Source organism: Notamacropus eugenii, chromosome 1, assembly GCF_028372415.1.
Source record: "Notamacropus eugenii isolate mMacEug1 chromosome 1, mMacEug1.pri_v2, whole genome shotgun sequence".
NCBI lineage: Eukaryota > Metazoa > Chordata > Mammalia > Diprotodontia > Macropodidae > Notamacropus > Notamacropus eugenii.
The window spans coordinates 97,448,688-97,476,140 of record NC_092872.1 but is presented as its reverse complement, the minus strand read 5'-3'; the positions used below and the strand labels follow the sequence as shown (position 1 = coordinate 97,476,140).

General features: G+C 37.6%; 1 protein-coding gene and 1 long non-coding RNA gene across 7 annotated transcripts in view; one reads left to right on the top strand and one right to left on the bottom strand.

The window, feature by feature from the left end:
- LOC140505031 (uncharacterized) overlaps window positions 1-27,453 on the bottom strand; it is a 115,731-nt gene that overhangs the window by 65,061 nt on the left and 23,217 nt on the right. The window lies entirely within an intron of this gene.
- MUSK (muscle associated receptor tyrosine kinase) overlaps window positions 24,508-27,453 on the top strand; it is a 191,679-nt gene continuing 188,733 nt past the window's right edge. Inside the window, exon 1 of the mRNA XM_072610563.1 lies at window positions 24,508-24,806. Coding sequence (XP_072466664.1) covers window positions 24,728-24,806 — 79 coding nt within the window. The 5' untranslated portion in view covers window positions 24,508-24,727. The remainder of the gene's footprint in view (window positions 24,807-27,453) is intronic.

Genomic DNA, 27,453 nt, shown 5'->3' with positions numbered 1-27,453 from the left:
ACTTGGCATTGGCTACTAAGTGTTGGGAACACAAAGATCAAATTGAAACAGTTCTTGTTTGTAAGGACCTTCTATTTTACTCTGAGAATCAGGGAGTCGAAGGGAGGGAGAACAGATACAATATTTACCATAAAATTCAAAGGTGATTGGAGGATTGAGAGGTCACTAAAAAGTTGGGAGATAAAGGAGACCTCCAGTAGGAGGTAGAACAATGATTCTTGGAGGTGAAGATGAAGACGCAGAGCATTCTGGGCATTGGGGAAAGCCTGTTTGCAGATAGAAGATGAAATACTAAGTTTGAGGACTGGTGGCAATCCAGTTTGGTTGAGATGTAGAGAACCTGAAGGACATTAATATGAAAAGTATGGAAAGATGAATTGGAGCTTGAGTCCAGTAAGTTTTAAACATCAGGCTGAGAAGTTTATATTTTATTCCAGTGGCAAGGGGGACAACCAAAGCTTCTTTAGTACAAGACTGATATATTTAAACCTATGCTGTAAGATTTTGGAAGCTGTGTGAAGGACAGAGTGTAGATGGGGAAAACATGAAAACCTTGGGAAAAAAAAAGAGAAAAATCTTGAAAGTCAATTAGAATGCTGAAACAATAATTCAGGTGAAAGCTGATAAAGTCCTGAACTTGAGCGGTGGTCTCATGAGTAGAGAGAAGGAAACATATGTGAGAAATGCTTTAGAATTAGACGCAAAAATCTCGACAACTATTGGATAGAGAGGGTGAGGGAAACAGAAAAGAGATAATGCCAAGGAAGCAAACCAGAGTAACTTGAAAAGTATGTGGGTGAGTTTTGGGGTAAAGGATATGACCTCTATTTTGGATGGCATGAGTTTGCCTTGCATGCGGTATCACTTAATAAATATGGTTTGGAATTTTTAAATTGATGCCCCAATAGCAATTCAATGATTTATAATTATTGTCATCATGATAATGATTATTATAAGAAAGGATATGAGTTATGCTGATGATAAAAGTTTGAGAAATGTGATTCAATATTTCCAATATGGCATAAAGATTCAGATACTTTTCATGAGAGATCTTTGGTTTTCCTCCCTGGTTTTTAAGAAGTTTATTTTTATCATTAATGACTCCTTACTACAAAAAAGGCTTGAATTTCCAAAAAAATTATTTATAATGTTTGTAAAGTACTTTGTATATATTATCTCATTTGATCCCTGTAACCACCCTATGAAGTTAGTGGTATTATTTTTCCTATTTTGCAGATGAGGAAACTGAGGCTGAGAAAAGTTAAATGATTTGCCCAGAGGCACACAGCTAGTATTGTGCTTAAGGTAGCATTCAAACTCAGGTTTTCTTGACTCCAGTTCCAGTGCCTTGACCACTGTTCTGTGCTACCTCATACATGGATTGGTATTATGATTGCTACATATTCTCAGTAGACACAGATTTCAACATAATTAATCTGTGTGTGTGTGTGTGTGTGTGTGAGAGAGAGAGAGAGAGAGAGAGAGAGAGAGAGAGAGAGAGAGAGAGAGAGAGAGAGAGAGAGAGAGAGAGAGAGAGAGAGAGAGACTGGGTCTCCCTACATTATCCAGGGCTAGATACAAAGGGGCCCCATCCAATACTAATCAGCACTGAATATGTTCCATTTTTTCCAACACAGGCTGGTTTGCCCCTGCTTAGTCATCCTGGTGGCTCTACAATCCCAGGGCTTTTTATATTTGTGCCAGTCTTAGGTCACATTTAGCTCTTCTAAAGCTCAAAATTCCCTAACTTAAGTAATCTAGAAGCCTCAGCCCTCCCCAAAAGAGGGATTATAGTAATACACCACCAAAGCCATGCTTGTGATTACATTTTGTACATGGCATTTTGAATAAATTAGTCGTTAGTACAGATAATTTGTACCACTCCATCTACTTTCCATCCATCCCTGATGAATGCTTTTTATTAAAGTGCTTGTATTAGCATTGTCAACCCTAATTTCTGATTGTTTTCCTTAAGTGGACATTAAAAAATGAATGGGATCTTAGGCTACATTAGGGGAGACATTGTATCCAGAATGATGGGTGGGACTCTGTCTTTTTCAGATTTCATCTAATATTTTGTTCAGAGAACCACAATTTAGAAAGGCTAACACTAAAATGAAACATGGTCATAATAGGGAGGCCATTATAGCAAGAGAATTCAGCTCCTCACTCATATCAAGACTGTTTTGAGCAATCACACTGACTACTTCCCCTCCTTTAGCTCTAGATTAATTTCTAATTTCTATTTAAAAGGAATAATGCTTAGCTCTTTGTTCCACATAGAATCTGACCATTCTGCTTCAGTACAGGAGGAACAAATGACCCAAAGTGTATTATTTTGTAAGATTTTGCCCGTAAGGAATCATTCATCTTAGACAATCTGAGACCTGGGAAAGACCTTAACTTAAAAAGGCAAAAGTCTCCCATTGCATCCAGGGCTATCTCTAGCCATCCTGAAGATTTCTGGCCACTGGACCCAGATGGCTCAGGAGAAGAAAGTGAGAGGCTGATGACTTTGCATTGTCCTCCCTCAAGTACAATTCACTTGTAAGTCATGACGTCAACCTTCCCAATGTCATGGTCCTCTTCAAGGTGAAGGACAAACAAAACAACAACAATAAAAAAAAAGTATTCATACAACTTTAAGAAAGATCTAACGTGAAGAACTAATCTTTCCTTTGACCAAGTTGCTCATGTTTCTTTAATAGTAAAGTGCAACAAGGCAAAAAATTTTAAATGAAAGGTAATGTGCCATAGTGTATAGGAAGTTAGCCTAAGGGCAAGAACATATGAATTTAAGCTCTGACTCTGACATTTTGGGTGACACTGGATAAGTTGTTGATGCTCTGGGTAAATCTCTAAGATCCTAGGTGACATGATGGTTATAATATTGCAAGAGGAGAGGAAGTTTCCTTGCCTTGGCTTTCCTCTCAAGATCAGTGAAACTGAAATCTGGGTCTCTGTCTCTGTTTCTGTCTCTCTGTCTTTCTCTATCTCTGTACATATTTATATACATACATATACACACATACATATCTACATATACATATGTATAAATATACATATGTTTAGAATTTATCTATCTCTATGGAACATAAACTAAACTCATTGCTTTGAGAAGAGGCTACCAAAAGGTCAAAATATGCATCTGAAGCCCTAGTTGAGATTGTAATGCCTTTGAAACAGCTGGGGTGTACAATGGATAGAATGTGAGACCTGGAGTTAAAAAAGACCTATATTTAAATCTATCCTCAAATACCAGATTTATGATGTTGGCTAAACCATTTAATTTCTGTTTGCCTCAGTTTCCTGAACTGTAAAATGAGGATAATAATACTACTTACTTCCCAGGTTTGCTGTGAGAATCAAAGAGAGAATATTTGTAATGTCCTTAGCAAAATGCCTGGTAAATAATAAATGCTTCATAAATGCTTGTCTCCTTCCTTCCTTCTTATTTATCCCCAATTTAGGAGGAAGCAAGAGAAAGGCTGGATCCCTCAGTCAACATTCATTATCAACCTAAGTTGACCTCAAGCTGGACTTCTTGCAGGAAGATATACTGTAGGATTGAATTAGTACTACATACCTATCATAATCTTCCTCCAATTCTTAGTTTCCTTTTTACCATGTGTTTTTTCCCTGTAAGATCGCTTAAAAGCTAAAATGAAGTATAGTTCATTAATTTACCAAACAATCCATTTTTCTGGGAGAGAAAATGGTCTCTTTCTTATTCACAGGATCATGTCATCCAATAGAGCTCACTAAAGAATTTTAACTAATTATCATTTTTCAAAAATAATTTTTACAAGGAACAGAATAACTCACTGGGTAGGGGAGACAGGAGGACATGATATTTTTGGAAATGAATGATGTAACAACAAAAAACATCAATAGACATTTTTTAAATAAAAGAAAAAAATTTAAATCCTTCTACAATGCAGATGTCTGGTTATGAATTGATTTCATGGATATATATCGTGTTTACATTTGGACTACAGAAGCCTGCAGACAGAAAATAAAGCCCTGCTTTCAGGCTCCAATTGATTTTCCAGATAGCAATTTCCTTTCCTTTCAAGTGCTAATGTAGCTTAATGTTGCCTCTTACCTTTTTTTTTTTTTTTTTGGAACATCAGCTATTAATTTTTTTTCGCAGTCAAAATCCTTAAGATGTAAATGAACACCAAATTGGCAATCTCCTTTCTCTCCATACTATGCTAAGAAAGATAGGAGAGAAGAATAAAGAAATATATATCTAGATAGATGATAGATAGATAGATAGATACATAGATAGATAGATAGATAGATAGATAGATAGATAGATAGATAGATAGATAGATGGATGGATGGATAGATACATGTCTTTTTTTGTGAGGGGTGGCATAGAAGCCAAAGTTGAATGCTGTTAAATTATGATGACCAAGAAATTTGACTGACAATAAAGATCCAGAAAATGCATCTCCTTCCATTCTTTGTAGAAAAGAGGATATCAGTGTGGAATTAGTTCCATAATCAATCAACAAACATGTCTTAATGTGCCAAGCACTGTGACAAGCATAGTGAATAACAAGTACAAAACTTTAAATAATTTTAGCTCACAAAAAGCTTACATTCGAGTGAAAGAGATAAGTAGAGCTATAAGTATATATGGCATAAGTGTAAAGAAATACAAAGTAGTTAAAATATATTTGGAGAGGGATGGCACTAACCATTGGTGGGTCACACAAAGCTTTATGCAGAAGATGGTGTATGACTCTGTCTTAAAGGAAGAAAAGGAATTTATGAGGCAGAGGGAGTGCAATGGTTGGTTTTCCCAAACTGATGTTTCTTTCTTTCTTTCCTTCCTTCCTTCCTTCTTTTTTCCTTTGTTTTAGTTGTCATTAATTGTTAAAAAGGGGTTATTTCCCTTGAGATGAACAGGGAGAAAATATTCAAAAATAGAAGTGATATAAATACAAAATATATCAAATCATTTGTAAAAAAAATAATCTGTTATTCCATTTTATATCACCTTTATTTAAAGACCTCGGTGTATTCTGTGTGTGTGAATTCAGTAGAAGCAAATAATCTTGTTCCCATAATTTAGAGGAGGGGAAATAAGGCATGCATTGCTTTAAATGACTTTCCTGTGATCCACTTCCCTATAGGGAGTGGAAAACCCAGTAATATAAGATACAAGCCTATTAATTAATGGCTTCTAAGGTATGTTGAAGCAATGACTATCAGTAGATAAACTGTTACGTGCCTTAACTACCTCTATTTTTAGTTGACGTGATAGGCACGAACCTTGGAAAGATGAGAGGAGAGAGCGTGCATTTAAAAAATCACATCTGTTCACTGCTAGCATCAACAATGCCCCTCATCTATTGAGATACATCCAACAACTGCTTCAGTCTCTAAAAGTGGACCACTGAACATGAAACACCGAGAATTATATTTGGCCCAGGAAGAGAGACATCATATTCTATTTGGCAGGTGTCACAACAATACATACAAAGCCATACAAATGGTAACTCATAAACTTCAATATTTAATACAACCTAGGTTGATCTACTAAATATTACTTTTGTATATAATGTGTATTATGGTCACAGTCTCCAACTCATTCCCATCCATTGAGAAAAAGCCATAAAACATCGTTTATGTGCTTATCTTAGCTACTTAGATTATAGCTACTGGGACAGTCATCATTTGAAAGTGAAGAAAGACCAGAACAGGGTTTTATCTTTCCTTTTTCATTTTGTTTCCATTGGGAGTATTTAATCTTGTCTATACAGAAGTGATAGCATTTCACAGAAACTGCTTATGTAATCTTTGCCAAAAGATGGTGTTGAGAAAAGTGTTTGAATGAATTATGAAATCATACTGAGCTTGTCAGAGAAACTGTCTCCCTCCTCCCAATCCAATGTTTTAAACTGTGCTGCTAAACCTTTAATTTCCTTTGCCTATGTATATCATTTCTTATGATATGAGCCTGCAGACAGCAATAATGGCATGATCTGCTTGACATACTCACTTTCAGAACATTCACATATCTGGCACAGTAATTATACTTTGCTCTTTGTAGACAGTTGGTTCAAGATATATCCATTCATTTATTCATCCAAAAAGTATTTATACAGTACCCACTGTATTCAGATAATTACACTGGCTACTTAAATACTTGTTATGAACAAAGCACTATGCTCGGAGATTCTGGGGGGAGAAATGAAGCTCTATAAGATATGGCTCCTGGCCTCATGTAGTTTACCATACTATAGAGAGATAAGGCATAAAAGCAGAGAACTAAACTAAAATTTAAAATATAGATGACTCAGAGATTCAGAAGGGAATATGTCATGTGAAGTGTGAGTTAAAAATAATTTCTGATAGTAGGGATACATAAGGAAGTATCACAGAGGAGATAATATTCTGTGAAAGATTTGCACAATAATGAAGAGTTAAATAAACAGAGCTAAGGGAACATTGAATATAGAAATAAAAACATAGCTTTAAGAATGACTTTGAGTAAATACGTCATTTTGTCTACTTTAAATACCAAAATTAACTATGAAGGAAATATGAAGAAAAACCCTACCTTCATCCAGAGAAAGAACTGATAAATAGAAATGTGTAGAAAATTTTATATGCATATAAATGTATATAATACCTCTTTGTGTCTAATGGTAGCCATCTTGGGGGGAGAGGAAAAAGAGGGGGAAACTAAATTTACGTGATAATCGTGTTGTGGTTGCTGTTTTCATTCATCCTTTGTTTCCGAAGAAGACCTTGAGATCAGAGAAATGATGACATGACTTGCACTTGACTTTGTTTTGAGTGAGGAAGGGCTGTGCAGGTCACCAGCCTCACTTCTCCTCCTGAGCCACTTGGAACCAGTGAAAAAGCCGAAGGTCTTCCATTGCATCCTGGGCTGTCTCCAGTCATCCAGATAAATTTTGTTGTATATTTGAAAGAAATATCAAGTTGTGTATAGTAGATTTGCTGTTTCATTGCAATCATCTTTTCTTATTTTACTATGTTATGGAAATGCTTATTTTATCCCATAATTTTTTTAAAGAGTAAATCAATTAAACAAAAGCAGTAAATTCTCTATAATAGAAATAATACTATCTCTGGAGTCAGAGGATCAGGGCTAAAATTCTTGGTACTACCTGTGTAACTTTACCTTAGACATGTACTAGTTGTGTGACCCTGGGCAAGTCGCTTAACTCCGGTTGCCTCAGTTTCCTCTTCTGCAAAATGAGCTGGAGAAGGAAATGAAAAACCACTCCAGTATCTTTGCCAATAAAACCCTGAATGAAGAGTTAAACAGGACTGACAATGACTGAACAACAACAACCATGGGCAAGCCCCTTATCCTCTGTGGGCCTTGGTTTCCTCAACCATAAAATGAGGAGATTGGCATAAATGAAAGGTTTTAAACAGGGTGCCCAGGAGCCACACCCATAACACTCCTCAGTTCAGCCTGTATTAGACCGAAATGTAATTGGGAAATTTTTAACTAAATAAAAATATAATAAAAAAATAGATCATATTACAGTTGAAAACTAGGTCGCAGGAATCCTTAAGTATGGCTTAGTGGCAACTTTTTCCATTTGAGTTTAATACCACTAACCTAGATGGTTTTCAAGTTTCCTCTCAGCTCTAGATTATGAGCCTAGGAAGAGGAAGACAGATGAGCCATGTATAAGGTCAGAAATGTAAGCTAGCAACAAGTGGAGGAATGTCCTAAATAAGTGACAAAGGGATTCAATTTTACTTGTGTTGAACATTTTTGAGCAGAGGAGTAGCTTGACTAGATCTGTGGATAAGAAAATTAATCTGGAATGGAGGGTAAGATCTGTTAGGATGCTGTTGCAGTGGTCTAGGCTGTAACAAGGTCTTGTGCCAGCGTGGCTATAGTGGGAATATATAGGGAAAAAATATAAAGAATATTATAGAAATACAATTCACAGGACTTGGTGATTTAATATGAAAAGTGAGGAAGATATAAACATCTAAAATAACACTAGGGTCTTTAAACATGGTCACCTGCATAAGTGAGAAAGCCAGAGATAGAAATAGGAAAGTTAGAAGGAATAAGTGAACAAGAATTAATTAAGCACCTACTATGTGTCAGGCACTCTGCTAAGTGCAAAAGCAGATGATCTGGAAGAAAAATTAATAAGCTCAGTTTCAGACTTGATTTGAGATTTCAGCTTGACATCCAGATGGAGATGTCCTACAAGCAGAGACTGAAACTCAAAGAGAGAGGTCAGGGGTAAATGCTGACTTGGAAGGCATCTCTACAGAAGTATTAGTGAAAGCTGTAGGAAGAAAACTGTTGAAACAGAGAGATTAACAAAAGAATAGGGCCAACTGAGCGTTAAGGAGAAAGTAAGGAACCCAGTAGAGGAAACAGAAAAGGAGAAATCAGATGAGAGGACCCATGAGAATGCACACTTCATGAAAGTGGTGGAGGAATATGTATGTATACAGTAGTAGACTTTCAAATTCATCTTAGAAATAAATATAGCATGGAACATAAAAGAATTTTAAGAAAAAAGGAAATACATTGAAGGAGACCTTATCCAAATTATGTGGATAACTTTTTTTTTCTCAACTTAGTCAATTCTAACCAGTGCATGTCAGTAAAAGTTGATTATCATTAGAGGAAAAAATACTAGTTCTCATGGATATATCCTACAGGCAGTGGGAGGAGATGATTCAGGAAGATAGCATTCCTTGGCCCATTTCTACCCTAAGTCATTCTCCTGCTTTTTTTGAGTTAATAACAACCCATTCTGGGTTGGGAGAAGAGAGAACTGAGTATGTTCAGTTCACTCTGTGACTCTCCTGGTTAAGAATGTGGGCTGCTAAATTTTTGGTGCACATTTGCAAAGCTGGTCACACTAACAGGAAATGTGACCCAATGCAATGCACTAGCAGGCATGTGACCCAAAAGGTTGCACTAACAGGTGGTGTGACCCTTCACATTGCACCAGCAGATGGTTTGACTCAATAGACAGAACTCATGGGTGTATCATAGATTATAAAATCTAGAGCTGGAGGGTATTTCCTCAGTATTAAAGCATGAACAGGTGGTATGATCCAGAATATGGCACTAATGGTCAAGCAAAATGGATGTTCATCTATAGAAACTGATATTTTTGTAATGAAAATAAATACACAAATACAGAGAGGTTCTACCACTGTCATCTTGGCCAACTGCCACTATGGGAACTCCCTCCTTCAATGCTGATCAAAACTCATCTGTGACTTCATAACTAAGTCTTAGAGAGTTGTTTGAGACACTTAGAGGTCAAATAAATAACTTTCCCAAGTTCACATAGCTACTAAGTACTTGACCTTGAGTATTCTTGACGTCAAGCCCAGGAACTAATCTGTTATTTCTGAAAATAAAACGAGATTTCAATAGGAAAACTAATTGAAAAGGAATTAATAATATGAAATTTTTTCAGTAATCTTGATTTACATATCATCATTATGCTATCCTTTTTCTACCTTTGCTATCTCTCATTCTTATGCTATGAATGGTATATTTCCCTTTCCAGCTATCAATATCCTCGATCAATTTTTTTATGCCAACAGTGGCAGGATTCCCCAACCTTCAGCAAAGCTTCCAGTCAAGAGGAAGAACAAGCTGTTTACACTACCCCTTTCTGTTTCTAGGACTGGTACCACTGGGGAAATTGATACAGTGGAAATTAGAGACTCCAAAGAAAGACTCCATGGTGTGATTCTATTTTTTAGTGTTGGCAGCAATTTGGTGGATGAGAACACTAATTTTAGAGTCAAAAGTCCTTGGTTCAAATTGAATTCTGATACTATCTGGGCAAGTTACTTTACTTCTTTGGGCCTCAGTTTTCTCATCCATAAAATTAGATGGTTGGATGAGACAGTTTCTTGCACTAGATCTTCAATCCATACTTTTTGGTTTTTGTCCAAAGAACATTTGTTCCTATACATTTTCTAAGGGAAAGGGGTGAGGGAATAGGTCTCTGGAAAAGTACTTTTGATTACGGTAGCAAAGAAAGAAGTGCTACCAAAAGAAGGGTACCCATGTCTAGAATCCAAAACGATAGTAGCTCCATTTTTTGGCAGGATGAGGTCCTCCTGTTCCACTAATTCCGCTTTACTCCACTGAGCTGGGTTCTGATTTGGGTGAATGGAGGGAATCACATAACGGAGAGAGTAAGGTGGAATATACAAACAGTGTTTGCTTCAAAAGAGCCAGAGTTAGAATTACAGGGGAAATGTTTTGGGGAGATGACCTTTAAGGTTGGAAAATACTTATCTAGTTTATTTAGTGCAATATCTTTTTTTAAGCATTAAAAGATCTTAAAACATAGAGACTATTTCCTTCCCTTAGTCTTTGTAACCCATTTCAAAGATGGACAACTCTTACTGCCAGGTGTTTAGGGGTTAAGTTGTCCAGCGGATATAGTGCTGGGTCTGGAGTCAGAACTGAGTTCAAATTCAGCCTCAGAAACATACAAGGGCAAGTTATTAAACCCCCATTTGCCTCAGTTTCCTCAGCTGTAAAATTGAGATAATAGTAGAATCTACTTCACATGCAGTTATGAGGCTCAAATGAGATATCTGTAAAGCATTTAGAATACTGTCTACCACCTTTTAAATATTTCGTAAATGCTCATGCCCATTTCCTTCCCCAAACCTAATCTGATTCTCTCAGTTACTGAAGTTTGTATGATTTTCGCTCGCTCTGTGGGTGGAGTTCAGAAGAGGTGTTTCTCTTCTTGATCTTCTACTCTGTTCTATAACAATCCATATTTATATAAAGTTAATAAAAATTTATAAAGTGCTTTCCTCATACAAATGGAAAGGCAAGTAGTGCAAGTATTATTATCTACATTTTATAGATAAGGAAAATGAGGAACAGAGAGATTAGGCATCTTGCCCATCACCACACAGCTGCTATGTATCATAGCCAGGATACAAACTCAAGTTTCCTGATTTAAGTCCAACATTTTTTTTCTCCAATATACAAGTCTGCTTCTCATCTATGTCAAGTTACCTACATTCATTCCCAGAAGGGTTGTTTATGAAGATAGGAAATATTTAGTAACAAAACCTTAATGAATTTTTCTTGAATTTATAATACAGTTCATTGAATTACCTAGAATTTGGTGCTAGTTTTTGTCATACTAGAAACCAAAGAGAGTGTTTTTATTTTTTTAATTTTATAGTATTTTATTTTTTCCCAATTACATGTGAAGACAGTTTTTAGCATTGATTTTTACAAGATTTTGAGTTCCAAATTTTCTCCTTCCCTCTCTCCCCTCCTCTCTTCCAAAAATGGTAGGCAATTTGATATAGGTTATATTAGTCAAAGTTGTGAAAGAAGAAACAGATCAAAAAAGAAAAAAGAGCATGAAAAAGTGAAAAATATAGTTCAATCTGCATTCAGAGTCCATTAGCTCATGGATAGTATATTCCTTTATGAATCCTTTGTATTTGACTTGGATCACCATGTTGCTGAAAAGAATTGAGTCTTTCATAGTTGATTATCACACAATGTTGTTGATACTGTGCACAATATTTTCCTGGTTCTACTCATATCACTTTGCATAAGTTCATACAAATCTTTCCAAGCTTTTTCTGGAATTTGTCTATTCATCATTTCTTATTGCATAATAATATTCCATTACATTCATATATGTATGCATAATGGCTTGTTCAGCCATTCCCCAACTGATGGGCATCCCTTCAGTTTCCAATATTTTGCTACCATGAAAATGGCTACTATAAATATTTTTGCACATTGGTCCTTTTCCCTTTTTTTGTGATCTCAAAGAGAGTGTTTTTAGAAATTAATCTTGGCAGCTGCAGCAGCAGCTTCAGGAATTCTCAGCCACAGAGACAGTAAGAGGGTCAGACAACTGATAAGAAAGAGATTACAGGGGACCCTTTGGTGGGACTAGGTAAAGCTGGCATTGATCAGCCTATATGCAATTCTGGGTCACAGTTCCAGGGCAGAGAGGAATACTGGTGGTCACAAGGGAGGTGTTTCCCTGATCACAGTGCCAAGTCAAAGGGGAGTGCCAACTTTTGTGGCTGCAGGGGACCAGGAGCTCTTCCTGGGTAAAGATCAGAGTGCAGACCAGGAAAGCAATGACCATACCTCTACCAGGTTCACACTACCTTGAAAGCACCAAAAATTTGCAGATCCCCAGAACTAGCTCTGAAAACAGCAACATGAAAAAGCCTGAAGCTTGATAGCACCTTCTCACCCTTGTATGAACAAAGTTCAACTTTAACATCGCTAAAAGTCAAGAAATAAGTTGGAAAAATGGACAAACAAAAAGAAAAGAATTTGACTATAAAAAATGCTACAGTGGCAGGGAAGATCAAGACATAAATTCAGAAGCCAACAATGTGAAAACAGCTATTAAAAAAGTGTCAAAAATGCTACTTGGAGCCAAACTCAACAAGAATTCCTGGAAGAGTTAAAGAAAGAGATAAGAGTGATAGAGGAGAAATTGGGAAAATAAATTAGAGCAATATAAGAAAATTATGAAAAGAGAATTAACAGTTTGGTAAAAGAGGCATAAAAAACCTGAAGAAAATAACACATTAAAAATAGAATTGGTCAAATGATAAAAGAGACACAAAAATTCACTGAAGAGAACCCCTTAAAAACCTAAATTGGCCAAATTGAAAAAGAGGTACAAAATCTCACTGAAGAAAATAATTTCTTAAAACTTAGAATTGGGCAACTGGAAACCAATGACCCCACGAGACATCAAGGAACAATAAAATAAAGTCAAAAGAATGAAAAAAAATGGAAGAAATAGCAAAATTTTTCATCAGAAAAACAACTGACCTGGAAAATAAATTGAGGAGAGATAAGTTAAGAATTACTGGACTACCTGAAAGTCAAGATCAAAGAAAGACCCAAGACATGATATTTGAAGAAATCAAACCACTGCCTTGACATTCTAGATCCAGAGGGCAAAATAGAAGTTGAAAGAACCTATCAATCACTTCCCAAAAGAAATCTCCAAATGAAAACTCCCAAGAATATTAAAACCTCTTTTTCATTTGAAATATGGTTAATATGAAAATACATTTTGCAAGATTCCATATTCATAATTAGCTGCTATCATATTGCTTGCCTTCTCAGTGCTTCAGGGAAGGCATGGGAGAGAGAGAATTTGGAACTAAAAATTTAAAAAGAAAAGGATTTATTTAAAATAAATAAATAATAAATTGAAATGTTAAAAAAATGAAAAGAACCCTGGTTGAGCACAGATATAAATGGAATCATTTTGCAAACAAGATTGTATTCTAAACTTGTATCTCCATTTAGCAATGTAATTTATTTTTTCACTATGGCATAGGTTTTATCATCATCCTTATTTTACAGATTAGGAAACTGAAACAGACAGAGTTTAAATGATTTACCCAAGGTAACAAAGTTAGAAAGTACCTGAGGCAGGATTTGAACTCAGTTCCTTCTGACTCCAGGTCCAGAGCTCTATCCAGTGCTTCACTTAATTTCAATTCAATAAATATTTACTAACTGCCTATTATGTACTATGCCAAGTACCAGAGATACAAAGAAGAAAAAGAAAGACTGTCCATGCCATCAAGGAGCTAACAATCTAAGGTGGAAAGACAATGCACAAACCGAAACTGAAAAGTGTTAGAAGCCTGACTAGAGAGTGTCTGCCATGTGGGCATTATGTTCTGTGGAGCTGAATTCAAGCACAGACGCTGATAGAAAGTGGAGTGTTACATAGAAAGTTCAGATCCAAGTCTTCTGTAAAAGATAACTTTAGGAAGAGTTTAGGTGATCTACCCACAGCTGTCCAATTAGAGAGGAAAGCAAACTGAGGGAGCTGAGGTACTGAGTATCAAAAAGTCAAGTTGATGGGCATGATGATGATATTTCAGATGATCAGCTTAGCCTACATGGGGCATTATATTCCATGGAGTTGAAACCAAGCAGATATTCTTGGCTGACCAGATACAGATTCTAGAGAGAGATGCAGAAGTGAGGAGACAACACACTATCATCATAGGAAAATGAAGTACCCAATTCAAATAGGCAGGTTCAGTCAGAATTCTGAGAATGCAAATGGGAATATGTCAAATACATTGGGGAAGATAGAATCGGATCTGGCTGAGGAGTTTATGTTTTATCATAGAGGCAATAGAGACTCCACAAAAGCTTTTTGATTGGAAGCATAATATGGGAGCACTTCTGTTGTATGGAGGATTTTTTGCTAGCTCTATGGAAGATGAATCAGAGATATAAGAAAATGGAGCCAGAGAAACAAACAAGAAGGTTGTTACAACAGCCCAGGTTCAAGTTGATTAGATACCAAACCAGAGCTATGGTCATGTGAATCAAGAGAATTGGAGAGATGAAACTCCCATGGGATTTTGCATAGGAGAGATGCCACAGAAGAATTGACAAAACTTAAGCAAAGGATTAAATAAGGAGGTGTGGGGGGAGGGATGGAGAAGAGGGAAGACCTAAGGAAGACTGCACAACTTTACAAAACTGAGTGACTGGAAAGAGGGTAGTATCTTTTCCCTTTTAATACTAATATTATGTTCTTCAACCTCCTGGCACAGGTTAGGTTTCTTCCCTGACTCTTCTTGCCTGTTTCCCTTTGTTTCAACCAACACCACTCTCCTTGATAATCTGGTGAGTAGGGAAAATTCTCCTCAAGGCCTTTCCCTTTTTCCTCTACTAAGACACCCAGTCCATACTTTGTGAATATATGACATTCACAACATAAGATTCACAATATATGAGCTATTTCTTAGGTCAGTCAGAAACCCAATACTAACACACTCTTTGCAGGTCACTGGCTCAATTGAGCAAGGTTTTAACTCTGAAAAGCTCTCCCTTTTGGGGTGTACCAGAGTTCAGAGTAGTAAGAATGATGGTAACTATTCACATTTACATAGCACTTTTCATTTAATAACCACTTACTTCATAATAATCCTGTGAACTAGATAGTACGATTACAGGAATTTTATACACACATCTTAACACAGTCCTTTGCACACATTAAACATTGTAAATGCTTTTGCATTTATTAATTTCATTTTACAGATGAGGAAACCAGGGCTCAAAGAAGTTAAATTACTTTCCCAAGGCCACTGAGCTGAGGTCCAATGCTCTTTTCAGTATTCCATATTCTTCAACCAATAATGCACCTTAAAAAATATTCAGGTTTTAAAAATTAAAATGAATGTCTAAAACCTCTCTGATTCATCATTATACTATGGAAAGGAATCTGGATTTTTGAAGGCTAAGACAACAAAACATAATTCTGGTGGAATCACAGACTCTATTAAGTCTGAAGTGCTTTCAGTTCATCCTTGGTGAGGAATTGCATTCATCTGTTTGTCAAAGACTAGACTTTGTTGTTCAGTCATTTCTCAGTTGTGCCCAACTCTTCATGACCTCTTTTAGGGTTTTCTTGGCAAAGATACTGGAGGGGTTTGCCGCTTCCTTCTCCTCATTTTACAGATGAGGAAACTGAGGCAAACCTGGCTAAATGACTTACCAGGGAGCATACAACTAATATCTGATGCCAGATTTTAAACTTAGGTCTTCCAGACTCCAGGTCCAGCACTCTATCTACTGTATCAACTAGCTGTCCAAAAACCAGATTAGCTAAATTCAACAGAAGGTTCGCCACCAAATGCCAAATTTTTAGCCATAACAGCTCATGGAAATAGTCTACTGAGGAACAGAGTGTCTGTGACCTGTATTGGTGGATGAAGAATTATGAAGGCATATGCCACACAGGGAAGGGAACTTAAGTAGAATGAAATAAAGTGAATGTGCCCATGGGAGAAAAAAACTGGTAGAAAGGTTAATTAGATTAGATTGTAAACTCCTTGAGGGCAGGGACTGTCTTTTGCTTCTTTTTGTAGCCCCAGAATTTAACACAGTCCCTGGCAAGTGGACAGGTTTATAAGTAGGTCTTAACAAATGTTTATTGATTGAATGATTAGTAGGAATAACTACAGTGAAAAACAATATTTTTATATTGAATAATCTCTCATTTCCTTTCACACAGAACACAGAACTCTGGGGGTTTTATAGTCATAGGAATAAACTTTTACTCTCTGATGAATTAACAACTCATGTTATTTGACAAACACACTGCCTCCACAACATGACACTACTACAAAGACATAGTAAGTGTAAGCCAGCCCATTTTAGTCTCCATCCAGAGGAACTCAGGTAATGAGCTGATTTGATTATAATAAAGTGTCATTTGTAAGAATTTATAAGGCCTGCTATTTAGGCCAGAGTCTTATTTTCCTACCAGAAGGGTAGATTAAATTACAAGTGTTGGTGCTCCCACTGACTGTCCTTTTCTTGGTCTAGTTTTACTTTTCTTCACAATAATGTCTACAACTGAGATGGCCACAGATACTGGCAAGACAAGTTCAAAGTTCACAGGAGTATTAGAGGTACGTATATAGGGCAGCAAGGTAGCCCATGAGCAGGTAAGTGGTACAGTGGATAGAGTCAGACATGACTGAACATGTTTATAGGTATAAATGTGTGTGTTGTGTGTGTGTGCATATTTTCTCTTCTTATTCAGTGATGTCTGACTCTTTGTGAGCCCATTTGAGGTTTTCTTGGCAAAGATACTGCCATTTCCTTTTCTAGTTCATTTTACAGATGAGGAAACTGAGGCCAACATGGTTAAGTGACTTGCCGAAGTCACACAACTGAGGCTAGACTTTGCAGGTCTTTCTAACTTCCTGACTCCAGGTCAAGCAATCTAGCCATTGTGCCACCTAACTGTGTATATATAGATAGGCAGGAAGGTAGATAAATAGATAGAGATAATGGAGAAAGAGATAAAAGATATTTCAAGAAATATCAGGATTTGGTCTGTCACCAAAGTTCCCTTTCTAGCTGGGTTACTAATTTGTCTCTCCTAGAGGAGGAGTTCCTAACCACTTTTTCTGTTGTGGACCCCTTTGGCAGTCTAGTGAAGCCCATGCATCCCTTTTTAAGCAGCATTTTTAAATGCACAAGGGATCACAAAGGAAACCAAAGGTTAATGAAAATAAAGATACAATTTTCCCCCCATTCACGTTCATAGACTCCTTGAAATCTGACCAAGAGTTAGAGATAAGGGTGGACTCCAGGTTAAGAAGTTTTATTGTATAATTTCTCTTCTTGGAATAGCTACTGGAATGGTTTACCCTTTCCTTCTCATTTTACAGATGAGGAAATTGAGGCATGTGGGTCACATCCGACAAATGACTCATGTCCTAGCAAGAAAAGTAGAAAAGATTATCTATCAGACTCAGAATTGCTTCAATTTCAGAGTTTCTTTGTACTGAAACCTTAGGTCTACTGTTCAAATTACTTTATTTCTGACTCTCTGTCTCATACTGACCTCCAGAAGCCTTTTGATTCTTGACTGCCTCCTGTACCTTACCACCATCTTACCCAGCAGCCTTTTGTAATTTTCCAGTGTGGTCCCCTCCCATTGCTTACCCTTTCCTTTTTTGTTTTCATTCTTTTATGAATTCTTCCAGTTCTACCTAGTAGGATGGAATTCCTACCATCTTTCTTAAGATCCTTGTATGTGAGAAGCTGTGTGGTGTATTAGATAGAACTGCCCTTGAAGCCAGGAAGACCTGAGTTTAAGTACTGCTTATAGCAAACACTGATTGGATGATCTGGGCAACTTATTTCACTGTCACTGCCCTAGGCAGCTAGCTAAGACTAGAAGATGCAGAGAAAGTCTCCAAAGTCAGTCAGTGTTCTCACTAAAGCAAGCTGCCTGAGGGGAGGAGTAGTAAAACTGGTGAACTACTGCATGGAAAATTGAACTTAGGCTATTTCCAGCAAAGGTAACCAGAAGTATGTATAATTCTTGAATTTTTAAGTTTTAAGAAAAATACCAAGAGACATAGTAGTAGATAGAAAACCAGCCTTAAAGCCAGAAAGAACTGAGTTAGAATCTAACCTCAGATACATTCTGGCTTAATGATACTGTGCAGGTAACTTTACCTCTCAGTGCTCTACACAACTCTCACAATCATGAGTTGCTAAAAAAAAAAGTGCCAACCTGAATTGGTAGAGGGAATTCCCTCACCTGGGAGTTCCCTATGACAAATCATAGGTCTTGTCCCTATCCCTACGTGATGCTAATAAGAATTGAAGATCTTTCCCATCCTTTGATGGGTCTGCCCATGGGGAGATTTTTTGTTTGTTTGAAGGCCCATATCTTTGGTTAATTTCTAATGAGGCAGTGGTTCTCATGGGTTGTGATGTCCTCTGGCTCTGAAAAGTGTGTAAATACTCTGAGGTGAGGTTTTACTTTGGGGCTTACTCACTGGAATTGTTTGATTGGCCAGACAAGACTCTGGACAACTGCTAAGGAGCCCCCCAACTTTGAAAACCCAGGTGCAGGTGCTTCTCTCTCTGGTAACTATGTATGTATAGTCAGACAATTGTATCTATCTGTTGATCTGTGATGTATAGATTGCTTACAGTCAGACAGTTGGAAGCCCTGTCTGTTGGTCTTTATTTCTCTGAAGTTCAGAGTGCTGACTTTTTCTTCTGAACTAAGTGAATGATACATGTGCTTGATTAAAGCAGATTGTTCACCCCTCAAAAGTTGATTTCCTTTTAGAAAAGCAGATCTAAGAATCTGCATACCAGACCTTCCTGTGTATTTCAGGGTCCTTGCTGTCATACCCTAACACATGCATATACTTATTCCTGTGTTAGTCAGTATGTGTTAAAAAAAAAAGAAAAAGACATAGTAACACACCCCTGCCCACAAGAAGCTTACAGTCTAATTAGAGAAACAAGACACATACATAGGAAATAATTAGTGAACCAAACTATGAGCTTGGGCAGACTTTGGGAGATAGTGGAGGATGGAAAGTCAGACATGACTAAATGAATGAACAGCAACAGTGAACCAAACACACAAGTATCAGTGGTTGACATTTTTAATCTATCATACCATCTACTATTTCATCAGTATTAAAACTACCAGAGGAAGCCTCTAGCAAAACCAAGCCCTTTAGGGTTTCTGGCTTCCAATAAAGGAAGCAGAGCTGATGAAACCTCCAGGGCAGGCATGCTAGGCTTACCTGGAAGCAAGGGATCTTCAGGGAGAGATAAGGGTCAGCATGTGGCAAGCAAATCAAACCACCACCTATCTTGACTACTGTCTGTGCTTGGATCTTAATCGGGATGGGTCAGGAGGAACCAAAGAACCTTAAGAAAAGCAGTGACTCTTGAATCACCAGCCTCTATAGCCATTAATAAATGGAGAAATATTTGTGGAGAGGAAGTATACCTTACTTATCACCACTGGGAACCACTGCTGACCAGCTGTCACCAATAGACATATAGCCACAGAAGTCCTTAGGTGGCAGTATCCACCAGAACATTATTCCTGGTATTATCCCAGCCCTCACAACTATTATCCAGGGAAACAACTCCTATGGAGAAAGGTTTGGCCATTCTTGTCAACTGCCAACCTTCTGTGTTTTCATTCACAGGGTAGGTGAGTCTGGGAATTTTCACAAGGCACTTTGAGGGAACAAATAGTGTGTGCCAAACAAGTCAAACTCTCCTAGCATCCTGACCCCCATCTTCCCTCAGACACTCATGGGGATAGCCTTAGATCTTGAATCAAAGAGACCTAGGAATAGTGACTTCAAATAATGGTATTAAAGAAAAGGCATCAGCATCTGTTTTTCCATTGCACCCTAAGGACTATAGGAATGTTCCATCTAACATGCAGTTGAAACTTTCCATATGTGGTGTCTCCCCCAGTTAGAATGTAAATTCCTTGAAAGCAGAGAATGTCTTACTTTCTTATTTGTATCTCCAATGTTTAGCATAAAGCTATATGCATTTAAAATTGATTTATTCATTCATTCAGTATGGTACTTTCTTCACCAGTACAAACTGCAACCCCCTGCATGCTTTAGTAGATGGTCTTTATCAGTTGCTGTGACCAGAAAAAAGATAGCACAAGGTAGCCAACACTTTGGGTCAGCTAGGTGATGCAATGGATGAAGTGGTCCAGATCTGAGTTCAGGAAAGATCCTCTTCATAAGTTCAAATCTGGCCATGGACACTTACTGGCTGTGTGACCCTGAACAGATCACTTAGCCCTGTTTGTCTCAGTTTCCCCATCTATAAAATGAGCTGGAAATGGAAATGGCAAACCACTCCAGTATCTTTGTCAAGAAAACCCCAAATGGGGTCATGAAGAATTGGAACAGGACCAAAGTGACTAAACAATGACAAGCCAACACTGTGGTGGTGAGCAACCATTATCAACATTAGTATTAATGCAAGTTGGCTTTCTTGCAAAATTCCTTTTATTGAGAAAAGTCTCATTTGAGTTTCAAGGAAAAATGAAACAATATTTTGTAAGAGAAATATAGATGTGAAACACTACAGAGATAGTGTATTGTGTATAATTATATATAATATATTATATATAATAGTATAATTATAATTTCATCCACAGAGTGTGTCTCAGGGTAATACATCATCATTCGCAAGCTTCTGGATAATGCTTACAGAGGTGGCCCAAAAGTTGCAAATGGACCCAGATGTTCATCACAACTCATACACTCTGCCAGAGAGAATCTCATCCTGCAGTCATCAGAAATGTACCTGCATACCTGATGATTTTTTTAAGCAAGAAGTTTACATAAACAACAAGATGTTTCCCTTGAAAGGAAAAATATGGTGATTTATTCCTACTAAAAGACAGAGATTTCCCTGGGTATGGGTAACAGCTACCCATAAAAATGTTATAAAATCATCCTTGGCTTTACAATGATACATTAAGATTATTCAAACAAGATATGCAATGATTTGTGTGTGTGTGTGTGTGTGTGTGTGTTGTTGTTGTTGTAAAAGAGTGACAGCAAAACAACTTACTGGAATATAAAGATAAAAGTTGAATAAGCATGCCGCTAATAAAAAAAAAAAAAGATTTCCACAGAACATTTGTTTTCTCCCATTTCATGTTGATCAAAATATTGACCATTTGATTAAAAAAAAACATATTCTGCCTGTGTACATCCACAAGTTATTTTATATACAATAAAGGAATGGGGGAAAGGAATTAAAAAAAGAGAGAAAAACATAGTGCAATGTCAGTCAGACTGTGGATGAACCAAATCTTGGTTTTCCAATTGTTAATGTGTTGTTTTCCTCGCTGGCATTGTGCAGTAGAGGTCCAGGTCTTCTTTTTAGGAAATGCCTCCTGTCTGTTGTTGAAATACATGAATTGCATCTTCAGCCTCCAATTCCAACTTTGCTTGGCTGCCAGTCTGCCCGAGGGACAAACCTTGTTGTTCGCAATAGGCTTTCATTAGTTTTACTAAGTGGCTGTGCCTCTTAACCTTAAATTGAACTGCCACCTTCAAATGAATGTGGCTCTTGACTCCTTCCTGAGGCTTTTTGTAAGTCAGAGCAAGTTGGGGGGGGGGGGTTCTCTTCAGCTGCACCAGGATGGTCTTCACCAAGGAAATTGGGGGGAAAGTAGCAGTGTCAGGAGCAGGAGCAGAAATGTACCTGTATACATTATTACAGACCCTTGTTTCTTTTTCTTGTTGTTATTCTTGAAGAACACTGAATTTAGGTGTCTGATGATGGAAGCTTGAACCTTAACTTTGTTGTGTAATAATTTTGTGACCCTGGGAGAGTCACTTCATTTCTCTGGGCCTCAGTTTCCATCATTTATAACTTGAGGGAATTGGATTGCATCATCTACAAGGTCCTTTCTAGGTCTAAGCTCCATGAGGTCTATAACTGGTATAGTAATTCTGAGATTTAATAGACACAAAACAAACCAAAAAACAGGCTAGTCCTTTGAATATAGTCAGTCAACTGTCAGATTGTGTCATCACTAAAGCCTGTCTAACTTGCTGCTCTCCAGGGGACTTGCCTTTGAGATGACTGAGTCACCTTAACACAATGATAAAAGCCTACAGAGTAAGACCTTAATGGATGAAACAGAGAAAACAAAGTGTTAAATTGCATATACAGAGAATATTTTATAATTTGATGATATATCATTACATTAAGATGTCATGTAATTATGTCATTATATAATATCATGACATTATATCAGGATATAATCATGTCAGATTATGAGGAATAATACCATTATCTCTGTCCTAAAATAAAGCATTAATTGTGTTGTACAGAAAAAAAGTACAAAAGGAAGACTCCAAGGTCTAAAGGGGCCTTAAAGAGGTATTGACAAGCTTCTTGAGGTCAGGGGCTAGTTCTGTATATATTTGTTTCATGGTCCCCAGCACAGTGGGAATATAATAAACACTTTGCATTATGTATTAACACATAATTTGTTTTCAATAAACATTTGTTGAATGAATGAGTTGGAACTGTAGCTGTCCCTTGAGGGATGAGTAGAGTATAGATTGGTGAAGAGGAAAATAAAACTACGCATGATGGGGTTGGGGGAGGGGGGAGGGAGGAAATAATGACACTGTCCTGGCTAGAACAAGTAGTATGAGGAAGTAATGGGAAATAAAACAGATAGTAAATTCAGGTCCACAATTCCTTTATCAGTCAATTAATCAGTCAATTAGCAAATAAGTGCTTACTATTGTAGTGCCAATGCAATATTCACAGTGCCTCTGTTGTCTGTAAATATCTCTGCATGGTTCTGAATTGCAAAATACCAGACTCTCCACATGGAAGACAGAACCAAAACATTTATTCAGACACCAGAAAGCCAAATCCATCACAGTAACAAAAATCCATACACAATAACAATGCAGAAGACAATACCATCCCCAAGCCCTCCCTCTGTTAGGCTTCCCATAAACCAGCTCCATTAGACAAATCACAAACAAGCTCTCTCGTTCACACTAGCCAGCTGCCTACTCGCCTGCATCTTTCCTAGCTCTGACTAGACTGACCAACTTCCTCTCAGCTCTGTTCTAGCTCTGCCTCTCCCTATTCTACCCCTTCAGCAAACTTCTCCCACCCCAAGCTCCCTATGACTCAGACTTCCACATGACTCAGGCAGATCACATGGATCTATTGATGAATGGGAAAGATCTCCCCATTTAAATTGTGATTTATAACTATGTGTTAGGCACTGTGATAAGGGCTGGGGCTTGGTGGAGCTCACTTTCTAATGTGGGATACAAGATGCAAACAATTATACAAAGATACACATCGTGTAAAAGGGACATCATCTAGAAGGAAGGCATGAGCAGAATGTGTGTGGTATAGGTAGGGGGGAGTAAACCAGGAAAAATCCCTTGCAGAAGGTGAGAATTGAGTTGAATCTTAAAGGAAGCCAGGAGGCAGAGGTTCTCAATGTCCTCAGATCTAAAATGATGGGACCTGAGGTCCCTCAGAGTTCTAAAGCTAAGATCCTATGAAATGATCTAGGAAGTTGCACCTCTTGACCAACAAATGGAACTTTATTCTTTGCCTTTGTCTCCAAAGGCATACATAGCTTAAGAGAAGCAAAAATAAAGATCTGACAGGGGTACCCTCCTAGCCAGCTACATTAACTCTGTTGACTAATTTATTGAAAAATGTCACAGCCAGATGACTCTCAAATTCTTATCTAAAGAAGGTAGAAATCAGTGAAGTTAGGAAAAGGCAAATATACAACAAAGGTGAGAAAGATGGCATAATTTCAAAAGATAGATAAAAAGATGATGGGAATGAATCTGGGAATTCAGGGGAAAGCCAAACTCAGACTGGGAGATAGAAAGATAAATTGAGAAATAGTAGCCTCATTCATGAATTTTCAATTAAGGAAAGGTTAAGCTGATAATAGCAAACTGATAAAGGGAGGGGATTAAAATCAAAATTGGAGGACATTCAAAGGATAGACATGAAGTGGCAAAGTAGGACAAGTAAAAAGTTGGGAAAAGTAGAGGGGAAGAAAAAGAGGAAATAGAGAGGTGAAGCAAAATGAAAGGAGAAGAAGAAGTATTGAGAAAGAAAAAAAGGAAGAGAAAGGTGTAGGGAAATTATTTGAGACAATAAAGAAGGAGCTAGGAGGGCTGGCTTGGCTGTGTGCTTGTGTGGTTTGTCCTTCATTTTGAAAGAGGACTATGACATCAGGAAGATGGTGCCATGACTTGCAAATAAATTGGATTTAAGTGAGGAGGACTATTGGGTTGGTGAGGGGGCTGAGAGGAGCCTTGAGTAAGAGCTGGGAAGAGAGAAATCAAAAGGAAAATATGTAGTGAGAATAAGATAGAAGGTGAGGATAATTGCAGGAAGAGATGGGAGAGACTGCAAACTCCTCAGATGAAGAGTCATGCAGTCTTGATACATTTGTATAAGCTGATTTGAAAGATCAGTAAAAAAAAAAAAATGTACCATTCAGGTTAAGTTATTGTTTGGGAAAGGCATCTGGCATCGTATCCCTGACATTTCTTAAAAAGGATTCTAAAGGGATTTGCATTCTCTTGTTTCTGCAGACCCACGTTTGCATACTGCCCTAAGTGGATGCCCACCAGCTGGCCGTGTCCATCACACAGCCAAGTCTGAGAATTCCTGATTATACTTAGCCCCTGCGGAGCTTGGAGCACAGACAGTCCGTAGGAGGAGACCCTTGGTAACAAACCAAGCTTTAAAATGTAACCTGGGGGGGAGGCATTTTCCTATTTTTGCTGGGACACAGATTTCTTCTCCTTCTCCCCCCCTCCATCTTGGATTATAACCATGAGAGAGCCAGTCAACATTCCACTTGTACACATCCTTGCCCTGGCTGCCTTCAGCCTGGCCGAGAAGCTTCCAAAAGGTTGGTTTGAACGAACTCATGTTCTTGCATAGTCACTGTCTGTGGGGGTGTATGGTGTGTGTGTGTGTGTGTGTGTGTGTGTCTGTGTGTGTGTGTCTGTGTCTGTGTGGGTCTGTGTGTGTGTGTCTGTGTCTGTGTGTGTGTATCACAGCTGCAGCTCATTAACACTCTTTGTGGGTGTTCAGTCATTCTTGGGGACTGAGTAGGCAGGAGGGCAGGGGTAAAGGGAAGGGAGGGAAATTGTATAAATAAGCATACCTGGTCCCTTTGCATTTGGCTGGCATGGTGTCTTTTTTCCCCAACAAAAAGTCTGCTCACAGAAACCTACCTCTCTTCGATTGCCAGGGAAAGTTGAAGCAGGTAGACCCCTAACTGCTGGAACATTTTCCTGATTGTATGAGCCAAACTTCAGTGTGGTTGAAAGTGGCAAGAGAGGAGTTTTGGGTTATTTTTATATATGGTTAACCACAGTATATGGATAGAGTGCTGGCTGGACTCAAAAGCCAGGAAGACCCTGGTTTGAATCCTGCCTCAAGTACTTACCAGTTTTGGGACGCTAGAAAAATCACCTAACACCTCTAAACCTCAGTTTGTCATCTGTAAAAAGAGGTGGTTGAATTCTTTTACTTCTAAGGCCTCTTTCTGAGAAGGGAAGAAGCATATATTATGTGCCTATTATGTGCCAGGTGTCGTAAGACTTTACAAATACCATTGCTCTCTAAACGAATCCTAAGAGTCTGAGGAGCCCTTTCCTTAAGCACTCATCTCCTTTTTTTCTAATTCAAAAATTAATTTTCCCCCCAATTTAATTGTATTTTCAAATAGGGCTGCAGCTTGTGAAACAGAAGTAAACCGTAATTAATATAAAACATTAAGAGCTAAAAAAAATAAAAACTCAGTTAAGAATACCTTTTGAGACAGGATTTGGCTGAGAAGGAGATGGCCCAAGTTTTTTTCTGGGCCATTCAAATGCACCGGAAATAACACCACCTCAGAGGGGAGAGGAAGGCAACTTAAGAAACTGATGAGCACCTGTTACCCTAGGAGGAATGTCCGAGGCCTGATCATTCTTGGCTAGTGATTTGTTAGGCTGGGGAAAGGGCTGGTTAGTATGCTGTGAAGTGCCAGCGAACCCTATTATAGCTTCTGATTTACAAAGAAAAAAAGACAGGGCATTCTAAAACCATTTAATTTAGTGGTAGAAACAGGTATTCTGAGATGGAGAGAGCTTTCACAAAGATTGGGCAAGAGTGAATGAATACTATAAGCCAGATAAAAGAGAAAAGGACGTAATTATGAAGTTTGTTAGAAACACAAAGTGAAAGGAATCTATTTTTTAAAAGATTGGCTTTCTCTATTTTTTTCTTTCTTAAAACCAAAAAAAAAAAAATCATATTTCTGATTTGAAAAAGCCTATTTTATAGCACCCAAGTAACATGGAAGGTAAATTAGAAGTTGAAGGACCTCAGCTCAGATCCTGACTGCCACTTACTACTTTGTGACCTTTGGGTAAGTCACTCTAGGACTCAGTTTCCTAATCTGAAAAAATGATGTGATTGATTTGGATGACCATTAATGCAGGAGTTCTTAGCCTTTTTGTGTGTCATTGACCTCTCTAGTAGTCTGATGAAACCTAGGTGCCCCTTCTCAGAATAGTTTTTAATTTATAAAATGAATAAGATTGCAAAAGAAGCTAATTATGTTGAAATGCGGATGTAATATTCCCCCCATTCAAGTTCAGAAACTGTTTCAAATCTGTCTATACACTTATGGACCCCAAGTTAAGAACCCCTTCTCTGAGGTCTTTAAACTATTGTTCTCTTGATTCTGATATCTCTAGAGAAAGGGCAGAGGAGCCTGAGAAAGTGCCTGTACTTTAATAGTGTTGCAGAAATGTGGGAGCTGCAAGATTAGGGATGTAAACTAGACATAATAGAGAGGCAACCTCTAGAATTTGGTCCATCTTCTCAGCATAAGTCATATGTTCATCATACTATTTTTAGGAAATCCTAGATTTTAAAATGTAAACTCCTCAGGTAGACACAAATTAAAAAACGCTTCTGCTGTGGCTAATAATAAGTAGAAAAAATTTGTATTGACCTTGGTTCATTTTAATACTTCCTGAATACACCATGGATGTCCAATGCCATGTGTATAGTGTTGAAGATAGGCCTATGTCTTATTTGTGCTATTTTAAATCGTGGAGTTATCTAAAAAACTTCCTGATTATATCTTAGTTTACATGTCACACACAGGATATCCAGTTATAACACAGGTCAGGAGAGGCCATGTTTATTTCTTTTGACTTTATAGACCAGTATTTAGTTAAAGCTTTCTGTGTGGACAATCACTAATTTTAAATTCCAGAAAGTTTTGATGTATAGTTTATAAATTTCAAAGATTGGTATCTTCCTATAAAAACAAATTACATTCCTTTCAGAATTTTCCCAAAGGATGGGAAGAAAATGGCGGCACAGTTGAATTGCTGATTGGACTGCCATTGTACAGCATTCTAATTGCATCAAAATATCTAAAGGATATCCTGGTTTTTTTTTTAACTGAAATGACTTTTTGGGATGAATTTTGGAAGATTTCTAAAATATAATTATAAAAGTATTTGCAAACCATGAAGTACTATATAAATGTG